Source organism: Nelumbo lutea, chromosome 5 (genome assembly GCF_056320005.1).
Source record: "Nelumbo lutea isolate HS-2025 chromosome 5, American lotus-T2T, whole genome shotgun sequence".
NCBI lineage: Eukaryota > Viridiplantae > Streptophyta > Magnoliopsida > Proteales > Nelumbonaceae > Nelumbo > Nelumbo lutea.
The window spans coordinates 32,936,321-32,949,182 of record NC_142688.1 but is presented as its reverse complement, the minus strand read 5'-3'; the positions used below and the strand labels follow the sequence as shown (position 1 = coordinate 32,949,182).

Here is a 12,862-nt window from a genome sequence, read left to right as displayed (position 1 = left end):
AGCTTAAAGCTCGAACTTTTGATCTCAACCTCAAATCTCTAATTTGAATCGAGCTTGAGATAGACAACACCTCGACCACTGAGGAGGACCTCGGCTCAGCACCTCGATCAATGAGGGAGAGCTCGACTTAGCACCTCTCGACAACTAAGGGAGACCTCAGCTCATCACCTTGTCAACTAAGGGAGACCTTAGCTCAACACCTCGGTTGCTAGGGAAACGTCAACTAGACACTTCAGCAATTGAGGGAGACCTCAATTTGGCACTTCGACAATTAAAGGAAACCTCAGCTCGGAACCTCGACTGGTTGAAAGACTTGCAATCAAAGGTAACGGAACTCGAACTTCCAAATTCGAAGTTGAGCTTAAATCTATAATTCGAATCGAGTTCGAGCCTGATAAATTATGAGCAAGCCCCAGCGATGCAGGGCCCCCTCCGCTAGTTTATATTGATATTGATATAGATAACTCATGCTCCCAAAAATAGCTTCTTCAACACGGTTTGGTAAAAAAAACAACTTTTCATAGTTTAGGTAGTTAAATGACGATTTCAATCCTCCTCACCACAGGTTATTTCGATATCATTTTCATGGAGCAATGGGTCAGGTAACGGGTTGTACCAATCCCGAACTAATTAGTAACCGATTTCATATTGTAGATCCAAAACTTATCCATTTATTAACCGGTATGGTCTGACCCGATTAGATTCATAATTGTTGAAATCTTTAATTACCTACTATAATACCATCTTAAAATTTTATTATTGATAATATACTTGATGAAGGAAAATTTAGCCCGACCTCACAGCTATGCAACACGTGGCAAAGACAACAGCTCGGCACAAAAGCAAGCCTAAAGCGCGAACACCAAGGGGACACCAGCGTACCAAACTCCCTACTGGGGGCCCGAACTCACCCTTGGCCCCAAACCAGAAAGTAATCCGAGCTAGCCTACCTTGTAACCGTTCGGGATACACCTCGCCGAACTGGCCGATTTTGTAACAGTTCGGAATACACCTCGCCGAACTGGCCAACCTTGTAACAGTTCGGGATATACCTCGCCGAACTGGCCAACCTTGTAGCAGTTCGGGATACACCTCGCCGAAATGGCCCGCCCTATACATACCTCCGAACTCAAGACTTCGTCTCGTTCACCACTCCACATCACCTTCTGGGCACCAAAACCAAACAAGTCGTACCATGCCTAACACTGAGGAAGTCCGTACCTGAGGGCGCCGCACCCGACTGACTTGGGATCTGATGCTTGGCGGCCGCACTCTAAAACGGCCACCTGCCACCGCCACCTGACACCGCCATCTCCAGTTAGAGAGACGGTTAGGCAGTGGCGGTTCTGTCCCAGTAGAAAGGACGATGACCGAATTGACGGACGCAATAGTAATCATACCCGACCTGACAAGGGCCTCGGAACGAGTGCGCCAAGTGATTATAAGAACCCCTTGCCCCCAACAAACAAGGTATGTGAACTTTGCGCTATCTGGTCTACACTCTGCCTTTGAGAGATTACTGACTTGAGCTTCGGAGTTGTCACACCGGATTCCCCCCGGTGCTCTCTTCTTTCCCGTTTCAGGCTCCCCGACACTCCAACTTAGAGGTGAGTTCGTTGACAGCTAAGACCGGCCGGATTGCGCTCCATCAATTGGCGCCATCTGTGAGATATAGCTTCTAAAAGCCTCTCTCTAAATCTCTTCTACCTACCCTCCTTTCAAAAACTCCAACACTTAAATGGCCTCCTCCAACAGTGCCGGACGTGGAACCGAAACAGCCACTACCGGAGAGCAACTTCATCCTCCGGCGGTGTGCATTGGGCAGTTCACCATCCCCCTTTCAGTGGATGGGATCCCAAGCTTGAATGTGCCACACGCGATGGCACCTCTCCCACTATCCATCGAAACGAACTTCGCGGAACCAACTGTTGTCCCACTGGCAGCCCGCCAAAACCAGATAGATGATCTGATGCAATGCATGCGGGCAATGCAGGCCCAAATGCTGCAGTTCCAGCAGCACCAACTCCAGCAACACCAGGTGTTGCACCACCTCTCCCAACACCATTATCAACAACAATTCCCTCAGCTACCCTTGAACCAGCCGCTCCCCCCCGGCACCCTGTTTCAAAGCCGGTCAAAGCCTCCCCCCAAGGTGGGCGACCTCACCAAGGAGAGGCTTTCCGACCGCAAAACCCCCTAACAGTCAGGCCTCATCCCCGGGCCGAAAGCAAAGAAAGATCACCCCCGGCTCGCAGCCCGCCGGTGGGTCAAGAACCTCGCCAACAAAATCACCTCGGTGCTCCAAGCCCGAGTTCCCACTCACGGAGAACCGCTTCAGCGCCTTAGCAGCAGGCCAGCAACCCGGGCCCATCGAGCTCGGCAACACATAGGTAAGCAACGCCAGCACCAGGCCCACTCAAAGAAGGCACCGGCGAAGTCACCGAACTACTACTAGCGTGCTACCTGAGCTTAGAGGCAAGGAAGAAACGAGCACAGGCGAGGTAAAAACCATCCCCATTCTCTCAGTTCCTTCCCCCTTTAAGCAGAACTTTTGGCAGTCCCCTTGCCTAGAGATTTCAAACTCCCTTCTCTGGATAAGCATGATGGGTCCTTCGACCCCAATGACCACGTCGACGCGTTTCAATCGCAAATGCACCTCGCTAGGGCAAGCGAGTCGTGCATGTGTGTGGCCTTCACCACCACCTTCAGAGGGGTGGTCCGCACCTGGTACCGGAACCTAGCTTCCGGGTCAATAAAAAGCTGGCCCCAGTTCGTGCAGATCTTCACTACGCACTTTGTCATTAGTAAAAGGTGTCCCAAAACCGAGAAAAGTATCTTCGGGGTAATCCAAAGAGAGGGAGAACCCATCCGGAGCTACATCAAACGACACAAGGTTCAAAAGATGGGTGACGCACAAAGAGTTCAAATGGCACATGGTGGCCAGCCAGCCAGCAACCATGGCCGACTTCCTCAAGCTCGCGGACAAGTTTATGAGAACAGAGGAAGAGATCAACTAGAGAATCGAAGGCGGGGTTGAAAAAAGAAAAAGAGAGGGCGAGCAGCCCTCCAATCCCGATGACAGAAGAGGCCATAACCGAGAGAAGAAGCCGAGCCAGCCGTCCCGAGCTCCCTTAGCAGATCAGACGGATTACACGCCATTGAACACAAGGCGGACCGAGATTCTGATGACGATCAAGGACGTGCCTTACGTAAAGTGGCCACCTCGCCTGAAGAGCAACCCCAACAAGAGGAACAAAAATTTATATTGTAGTTTTCATAAAGATCATGGTCATAGCACCGAGCAATGTAATAATCTCCGCGACGAGATAGAAGGACTCATTCGTCGCGGGTACTTAAGAAATTTTGTACACAACGACAATAGTAATAAAGCAGGTCGGCAAGGGGAACACGGGAAGGATGCCCCCAAGCCAAGCAACAGACCGGCCGAAGTCTTGCAGCGACCTCCCCCAGAAGAAAGGCCAGTCCGGGGAACCATCCACGTGATAGTGGGCGGTTCGGTGGTGGCAGGATGCACTTCGGCGGAAGCAAGGATGTCAGTTCGCGAAGCAGCCCGAGAGGAGCTGAACCCTCCCAAGAGGCCGAAGAAGGAAGAACCGATCTTTTTTATAGAAGACGACGTGCGAGGTGTTCGCTATCCCCACGACGACGCGCTCTTCATAAGGCTAAGGATCAGCGACTTCGAAGTCCAGCGCATGCTGGTCGACTCAGGCAGTTCGGTGGACATACTATTCAAATCAGCGTTCGACCAATTGCAGTTGCAGAAAAGCGATTTGAAACCCGCTCACACTCCTCTGGTGGCTTCAGCGGAGAGGAAGTCTGGCCCTTGGGAAAAATAACAGTACCTGTGGAAGTCGGCACATGGTCGTGCGCGATAAGACTCAGCCACGATTTCCTATTGGTCGCGACCCCCTCCCCATACAACGCCATAATAGGGCAACCAATTATGCATATTCTGCATGTAATGGTCTCCACCTATTATCTGGCAATGAAGTTGCCCACGGACTTCGGTGTGGGGATTGCACGGGGAGACCAACTCGATTCCCGTAAATGCCATGTTACCGCCCTAAAGGGAAAAAACAAGGCAGCCGACGACTTCGAACTAGAGCGACCTGCGGAGCAGGGTGAGTAACGAGCTTTGCCCACTGAGGAAATAGTCGCAGTCCCGACCTCGGCTACAGATCGGCGCCTTCATCAAGGAGCCTTTGCGAACCGGACTAGTGAGTTTCTTACTCCAAAATTTAGATATTTTTGCATGGTCCGCGGCAGATATGCCCGGTATTGACCCTGGCCTCATAACTCACAAGCTTAACACTGACCCTGTAGTCAGACCCATTAGACAGGAAACGCAACTTAGCCCCGGAGCGCTAGAGGGTGGTCGACGACGAAGTCGAAAAGCTCCTCGCAGCGGACTTCATAAGGGAAGTTCATTACCCGAGCTGGGTAGCCAACCCAGTGCTGGTGAAAAAAGCCAACGGCAAGTGGCGCATGTGCGTCGACTACACTGATTTGAACCGAGCTTGCCCAAAAGACTGCTTCCCCCTACCCCGAATTGACCGCCTCCTGGACGCGACGTCGGGACATGAGCTGCTAAGCTTCCTGGACGCCTACTTAGGCTACAACCAAATTAAGATGGACCAGTCCGACCAAGAAAAAACCAGCTTCATTACCGAGTTCGACCTGTACTGTTACAAGGTCATGCCCTTCAGACAAAAGAATGCTGGTGCGACCTTTCAAAGACTTATAAATAAACTTTTTCGGCCTTTAATTGGCGCGAAAAATCGAATGTTATGTAGACGACATGATCGTCAAAACACAGTTTTCGCGAGAATTAATAAGAGACTTGGATTCTGTCTTCCAAATTCTGCGTCAGTATAACATGAGATTAAACCCAAACAATTGTGTATTCGGTGTCACCTAGGGTAAGTTCATAGGGTTCATTGTCAACCGGCGTGGCATTGAGGCCAACCCGGACAAAATAAAGGCCATCCTTGATATGAGACCACCTCGGAAAGTAAAAGAAGTTCAAAGGCTAAACGGCCGCATAGCCGCTCTGAGCCGCTTCATGTCCAATTCGGCAGACCGCTGCCTGCCTTTCTTCAAGGCAATCAAAGGCAAAGGGTTCGAATGGACCCGAGATTTCCATCTCGCGTTCGACGAGCTAAAGACTTACCTCACCACGTACCAACCTTAGCCAGACTTGAGGAGGGCGAAGTCCTAGAATTGTACCTCTCGGCGAGCGATGAAGTGATCAGTTCGGTATTAGTAAAGCAATTAGATCGGGTACAGCGGCCCGTCTATTCTGTTAGTAAAATTTTGCAGGGAGCAGAAACAAGGTACCCGCAGATAGAAAAAATTGCCTACGCACTAGTGATGGCAGCTCGAAAACTCCGCCCGTACTTCCAAGCTCACACCGTCGTTGTCTTAACCGACAAACCCCTAAGACAAGTTTTGCTGAAGCCCGAGGTCTCCGGTAGGCTGACGAAATGGGCCATCGAACTCAGCAAGGACGATCTCCAGTACAAACCCCGGACCGCAATTAAAGCCCAAGCTCCGGCAGATTTTATCGCCGAATGCACTTTTAGCAACGAAGCCCTACAGGTCGAGCTCGAGGTCCCCAGTTCGGGCGAACCCAGAGCTCCCAAGCCAATAGAGTCTGAACCCCTGTGAAGTAGTAGCCAGTGTGGCATCTCTCCTGGTCAGGCGAAACGCGAACAGGGATGAGGAGCCCTGGATCCTTCACGTGGATGGTTCCTCGAACCAGCAAGGCAGTGGGGCTGGAATAGTCTTATGCGGCCCGGGCGGCACAAAAATAGAATAGGCACTACGCTTTGAGTTCGCGGCATCCAACAACAAGGCAGAGTACGAAGCACTGATAGCCGGGCTGAACTTAGCGCAAAAGGTAAAGGCAAAGCACTTGGTCATCTGCAGCGATTCCCAGCTCGTTGTCAACCAAGTTACACGTGAGTATGAAGCACGCGAGCTCTCCAGTCACACTTCATCAGGCAAATCCCGAGGTCAGAGAACACTAAGGCCGACGCTCTGTCCCGGTTAGCCAGCACAAGTCACAACAACGTGAAAACCGTGTACATAGAGGATTTACCTCGGCGTAGTATTCTCGGGGGGGCAGAGGAGGTCGCTCCCGTCATTGAAACAGAGACGAGCTGGATCGACCCACTCGCGAGCTTCCTGATAGACGGAGCCCTCCCTGCAGAATGCAATGCGGCCAAGAGGGTGCAGTGCCAGGCAGCCAAATACGTCATAATAGACGAACGGTTATACCGACGGTCCTATACGCTCCCCTACTTGCGTTGCTTGTGACCTGCCGAAGCTGAGTTCGTACTCCGCGACACTCACGAAGGCCTATGCGGCGGACACTTGGGGGGCAGAGCACTCGCCCAAAAAGCACTTTGACAAGGATACTACTGGCCAACAATGAAGGCAGAAGCCGTCGAGCTCGTCAAAAAATGCAGCAAGTGTCAGAAACACGCCAATATCCACCATCAGCCTGCTTCCGACCGAAAATACCTCGCCAGTCCATGGCCCTTTGCACAATGGGGCATCGACCTCCTGGGACCATTCCCGCCAGCAACATGCGGAAGAAAATTCTTAGTTGTTGCAGTAGATTATTTCACGAAGTGGATAGAAGTCGAACCTCTGGCAACTGTTACGACCCAGAACATACAAAACTTCTTTTGGAAGAACAGTTTGAGGATATCAAGTTCCAAGAGTGGTGCCAGAAGTAATGAACAGAGCCATCCTGCGCGAACTGAAAGCACGTCTGGATCGAGTTAAGGAACTGTGGGCCGAAGAGCTACCAAGTGTCTTGTGGGCTCACCTAACTACAGAAAAAACCGCCACGGGAGAAACCCCCTTCAACCTCACCTATGGCACTGAAGCAGTGATCACGGCGGAAATCGAGGTACCAACATTGCGACTTGAAACGTACGACGATCGGACAAACGGAGATGAGTTACGTACCAACCTTGACCTACTGGACGAGGTAAGGGACCTCGCGCATATCCGGACAGCGGCCAACCAGCAGCAGGTAGCTCGCTACTACAATGCCAGAGTAAAGCAACGAAGCTTCCGATTCAGCGACCTGGTCCTTCGTAAGATTATGGTGCCCAAACCCGGCGTGGGCAAACTTGGACCAAACTGGGAAAGGCCCTATAAAGTAAAGAGAACGCTCGGGGGTGCATACGAGCTCAAAACCTTGGAAAGCAAACAAGTACCTCGAGCGTGAAACATCGTGAACTTAAGGCGATACTACCTATAAACCGCCAAACGAAGTGGACGAAATCTGGTCCTATGGGCCACATGCAGAGCCAAGAGGAACATCGGCATAAACAAGCAAAGAAAAGGGCATACTATCAGCTCGACAAAAAATCAGTTCGTTACAAAAGACTCGCGGCAAAACAGGTCGCGGAAGTATAATAACCCGGACAAGGCATATTATCAACTCGACAAATAAACAGTTCGGGAAAAAGGAACACGTGGGCAAAAAGATTATCTATTCCGTTGCAAGAAACAGTACATTGGCCATCAGAAGGCACTTACAAAATAAAATTTTTACATGCCTGGAGATACTTCTTCGCCATCAGAAGGCACTTCAACAACACCCGAAGGCCCTGCCTCTCCTTCAGAGTCCGGCTCGCCATCGGCAGCATTGGCCATCTCCTAAGTTATACGCTAAGTGGATATGGTACTAACATCAAGGTTGGGGTACGTGTTTCGGATCATCCACCGGCTTAGTTTGAAACCCCTCCTGTAAGAATCCACCATCAGATCGTCAAAACGCGGAGAGGCAACATAGTCTTCAACGGTCCTCTTCTTGGCGTCTTTAATGTCTTGGGAAAAATCTGCGTTTTCTCCTTGATGTCCTCATGAAGATTTCGACTTGATGCTGCAAATCCAACTTCAAGTCTGCCATGTGCTTGACAACGACCCCCATGGCCTCGGCATCACGCTGAGACCTCGCCTGTTTGGCCATTGCGACGCGAGAAGCCTCTTCGGCAGCATAAGCGGTCGCCTCAGCAACTCGGATATTCGCCTTTGCAACATGGAAAGCCTCTTCAGCAGCATGAGCGGCAGCCTCAGCAGCTCGCGCCTGTCGCGAGCTCCTCTCCACTTGGGTTGCTAAGGCATGAATTGAAGAATTCACCTACCAAAAGAAACAAGTGAGCAATGACAGCAAAAGCGACAGAAAATGAAAAAGGCAGATGAAATCTGACTTACCACCATAGGATGAGTTACGGCACGGCAGGTGACCTGGTTCAAAGGAAGATCGGTCCACGCCGCGATCTCCTCAGGGAAAGTAGCCTCCTTACTCTTCTGAAGAGCGTAGTTCGGCGTCAACACGCTCCTGAACTCCCCTTGAGCTCCTGAAACTGAGGGCCCAGCCCACGTATGAGCGGACCCTGAGTGAGCAGGAGCACTTGAGTATGCAGGAGCGCCCATATAAGTGGTCTCAGCGTAAGGCGCCCCAACAACTTCATGCATCGGTGGAGTCACCTCGGGCTCCCTGGGCAGATCCTCCGGCGTGTTGTCTGGAACTTGAGGCTCCTCTTCCGGGGGCAGCTCGGTACGAATTCGCTTGACGACCCACTTCCTCCTCTTTATACCTTGGAACAAACGCCCCCCACGAGTTCTCTCCACGTCCATCACACCTGCAGAAACGAATTCGACATCAAAAAAAATAAAGGAACAAAGCAACAAGAAACCGCAAAACTAGAAACCTACCCGAACTTAGGCCGGCCGCAATTAGCTTGGCCTCCGTTAAGTAGTAATGGCACTTCAAACCTAGTCGTGCCCATTGTCGGAGGCCCTTCACCATCTCTTTGTCGAGAGTACCACCTGAATCAGGAGCGGCCTCACCCCACCCGGTCTGAAAGGGCCATCCTTGTGCACTTCGCACACCGAAGTAGTCCCGCTTCCACGCCGGGACTTTATTAGGAAGATCGTGCAGAAGCTTAAAGTCCGGGCGCGGAGAAAGGTAATACGCCCATCTTCCCCTAGGAAGAGAACCCGCTATCTCTTGAGCATCAAGATGGAGGAGAATATCTCTAAGTCTAAAGGGAAATTCTGCTCGCAAAAAATGGAGACTGTCCCCACCAGGTTCCGAATAGAGTTCGGATGAAGTTGGCCAATGGTGACACCAAAGTGGTTTATGACTTCGACGAGAAGGGGGTGAAAAGGAAGTCGCAACCCCGTAGCGAGCTGCTCTCGAAAAATTACGATCTCACCAGGACCGTGTTCCCAAGGAAAGCTACCCGAAGGAATAAAATATGTATACCCCCCAGGCAGATTGTAAGACACAAGTATAGATTGAAGCCCCTCAGGCATCATGGTCGAGGGACCAAACCGGTCTAGCATCCGACCTCGACGAGAGGTAGGCGCCAAACTGCCCGAAGCGGCTCGGCCTACTAGTTCATAGTCCTCGGGTTCCACCTCAGGATCACTGAGGCAGTCGGGGGATACAACTCGGTTTGTAGAACCTACGTCAGTCCTACTTGAAGAGTAGTCTGAGCTATCCAAGCTAGACATTGAGGAAAGGAGGTGGATTCAGGAAAGTACTCACCGGAAGAAAGTTTTGAAGGCTCCGGAGACGGGAACAAGCCAAAAAACCTTGGAGGCTATGTAACCAGCCTAAATGCGAGCTGAAAAGTTGGACGCGAGCTCAATAGGCAAACCGCGGAAGTGACAAATCAATTGGGGTCCCCCACTATTTATAGCTACAGTAACCAAGAACCGACCGTGCAGATCAAAGATGATCCGACGGCCCACATTTGCGCTGACCGCACGTCCCCTGAGGTAGAGACGTGATTGGCGCACGTCTTTCCGAAAAAAGTGAAACATCAGTGCATGTCTTTTTGAAACCGACGTCACGCTGACGCACGTCTTTCTGAAACTGACCGCGTCGCACGTCTCCCTAACAAATGCCAGCGCACGTCTAGCAGTGGTGTGCCTTTTTCTGACCCATTGTCACGTCCCAGCGGCGCAAATTTTTGAAATTCAAAATGCGCCGTCAGTTTCCCGCCTTCTCGAAAATCGAAGAACCCTCGCAAAAGCAATTCGCACAGTCAAGATTCAAAGGACGAGACAAATCCACCTACCACCTCGCAAAACTCCCCGCACCAAGGCAAGACCCTTGGCACGAGGAGTGGGGGGCAATTGATGAAGGAAGATTTGGCCCGACCTCACAGTTATGCGACACGTGGCAAAGACAACAGCTCGGCACAAAAGCAAGCCTAAAGCGCGAACACCAAGGGGACACCAGCGGACTGAACTCCCTACTGGGGGCCCGAACTCACCCTTGGCCCCAAACCAGAAAGTAATCCGAGCTGGCCTACCTTGTAACAGTTCGGGATACACCTCGCTGAACTGGTCGATCTTGTAACAGTTCGGAATACACCTCGCTGAACTGGCCAACCTTGTAACAGTTCGGGATATACCTCGCTGAACTGGCCAACCTTGTAGCAGTTCAGGATACACCTCGCCGAATTGGCCCGCCCTATACGTACCTCCGAACTCAAGATTCCGCCTTGTTCACCACTCTGCATCACCTTTTGGGCACCAAAACCAAACAAGTCGTACCATGCCTGACACTGAGGAAGTTCGTACCCGAGGGCGCCGCACCCGACTGACTTGGGATCTGACGCTTGGCGGCCGCACTCTAAAACGGCCACCTGCCACTGCCACCTGACACCGTCATCTCCAGTTAGAGAGACGGTTAGGCAGTGGCGGTTCTGTCCCAGCAGAAAGGACGACGACCGAATTGACGAATGCAAGAGTGATCATACCCGACCTGACAAGGGCCTCGGAGCGAGTGCGCGAAGTGATTATAAGAACCCCCTGCCCCCAACAAACAAGGTATGTGAACTTTGTGCTATCTGGTCTACACTCTGCTTTTGAGAGATTACTGACTTGAGCTTCAGAGTTGTCACACCGGGTTCCCCCCAGAGCTCTCTTCTTTCCCATTTCAGGCTCCCTGACACTCCAGCTCAGAGGTGAGTTCGTTGATAGCTAAGACCGGCGGATTGCGCTCCATCAATACTTATATTGATAAAAGAAGTATTTTTAACCAAAATTATTTTACAATGTAACTTATACCCAAAATATAACAAAAATTACAAGAAGAAAAAGTATGAAGATTTTGTATATTTTTTATTAACTATATTATCGGTTCGTCGGTTCGGATCTCAATCGAAAACCACAAAACGGGAATCGACACAATCTGTTGGTCGGGTAGACTCGTCCCATTGAGAGCCCTAAATTCTTCCATAGTGTAGTAACTCGTAAAGATATTTTCAATACACGGCGGGGATATGTGTGGGACGTTGTTTGTGGGGTTGATTCGGTCGCGTTCGAACAGCCTTTACAGCCTTGCATCGGGAACATCTTCGTATTTCTGTGCTTTATTTCATAGTAGATATTCTCGATGCAAGGCTATAATGGCTGTTGGAACGGGTTCTCACTGACTGAATCCGGTTTCGAAGATATTAGATATGTTTACTTCTCTTTTTCTGTTTTTCACTACAACTACAAGCACGCCGCAGCTGCTGCATATCCGACCAGATATCAACGTCTGCCACCGAAGAATACAAGAACTAGGTAAGACTCCATTCCTTAATCAAAGTATAACTCGGTTTTCATTTCATCAGATTTCATTCTCTTTTGGAAATCTATTGATTCAAATGAGCATGTAGCTGATACAGAAAGATGAATGCGATTGTAAAGGATGCAGAGAAGTTGGTGGCGTCGGCTATGGGAGGGAATGATGCATCTCACGATGCTTCACACGCTTTCAGAGTCAGAGATCTCGCTCTCTCTTTGGCCCACGAAGAGGGCTTGTCTTCCTCTTCAGAAACCATGGAAATTGTAGAGCTTGCTGCACTTCTTCATGATATAGGAGATTACAAGTATGTGAAAGACCCATCTGATGAGACGATTGTGGAGCGGTTTCTTGAGGAGATGGGCGTAGAAGAGAGAAAGAAGAGGAGGATACTTAGATTAATAAAGGAAATGGGTTTCAAAGAGGAAATTACAGGGCATCCAGGTAGAGAATATTCTGTGGAATTTGGAGTTGTGCAAGATGCTGATCGTCTTGATGCAATTGGTGCTGTTGGTATTGCTCGCTGCTTTACCTTTGGTGGAAGTAGGAACCAAGTGTTGCATGATCCTGCTATTCAACCACGGTTGGATTTGTCCAAGGGTCAGTATATGAAGAAAGATGGGCAGACTACAATCAATCATTTTCATGAAAAACTTCTCAAGCTGAAGGACTTGATGAAAACAAAGGCGGGTCAGAGAAGAGCTGAGAAGAGGCACAAGTTCATGGAGGAGTTCCTGAAAGAGTTCTATGAAGAGTGGGATGGAAAGGCTTGAACATGGTAACTTTCCTCTCATTGCAGGATTTTGTCCTTCATACTCTTTTAGTTCCCTAGAGGAACAAAAAACTAGAAACTTATCAGAGACAGATATCTTAAATGTTTAATCAGGTGAGTTCTTGGCATATAATTTATCGCAACAATCTGGTCATATATATTCAGAGAGAGGAATTTGTTTTTTGCCTTTTTTGATGGATACCGAAGTATAAAATCTAATAACACAGTAAGGCAGGGAGAATTGTGAGAAGAATAATACAGGACTTCAGGTCTCAGACGTGTTATTCATCAGTATTATTTATGGAGATTTACAAATTACAATGAGAGAGTTTGTCTTCTGTACAATATCTAGTAACAAGCGATAGTATAACAGCAGCTCTTTATTAGTAGAGTCCAAGTTGGATCCTGTCTCAGCAAGAGATAAAGTATTTAGCAAGAAACTAGATGAAGGACAAAGA

At 49.8% G+C, this 12,862-nt stretch overlaps 1 protein-coding gene across 2 annotated transcripts; it reads left to right on the top strand.

Annotated features, from left to right (window-relative positions):
* Window positions 1–11,341: 11,341 nt before the first annotated feature.
* On the top strand, window positions 11,342–12,599 carry LOC148851537 (Metal-dependent phosphohydrolase). 2 transcript variants are annotated; one of them, XM_088943047.1, is made up of 2 exons: window positions 11,342–11,631; window positions 11,736–12,599. In XM_088943047.1, exons 1-2 carry the CDS (start codon window positions 11,459–11,461, stop codon window positions 12,403–12,405), a joined length of 843 nt encoding a protein of 280 aa, XP_088799173.1. In that variant the 5' UTR covers window positions 11,342–11,458; the 3' UTR covers window positions 12,406–12,599. The 2 variants fall into 2 exon arrangements, with proteins under 2 accessions (XP_088799173.1, XP_088799174.1); XM_088943048.1 differs by having other exon boundaries at window positions 11,497–11,631; window positions 11,727–12,599.
* Window positions 12,600–12,862: the final 263 nt, after the last annotated feature.

Coding starts and splice junctions, on each gene's coding strand:
- LOC148851537 (XM_088943047.1), top strand. CDS start 11,459: ATGCAAGGCTATAATGGCTGTTGGAACGGGTTCTCACTGACTGAATCC. Junction 11,632..11,735: donor CCGAAGAATACAAGAACTAG/GTAAGACTCCAT, acceptor TAGCTGATACAG/AAAGATGAATGCGATTGTAA.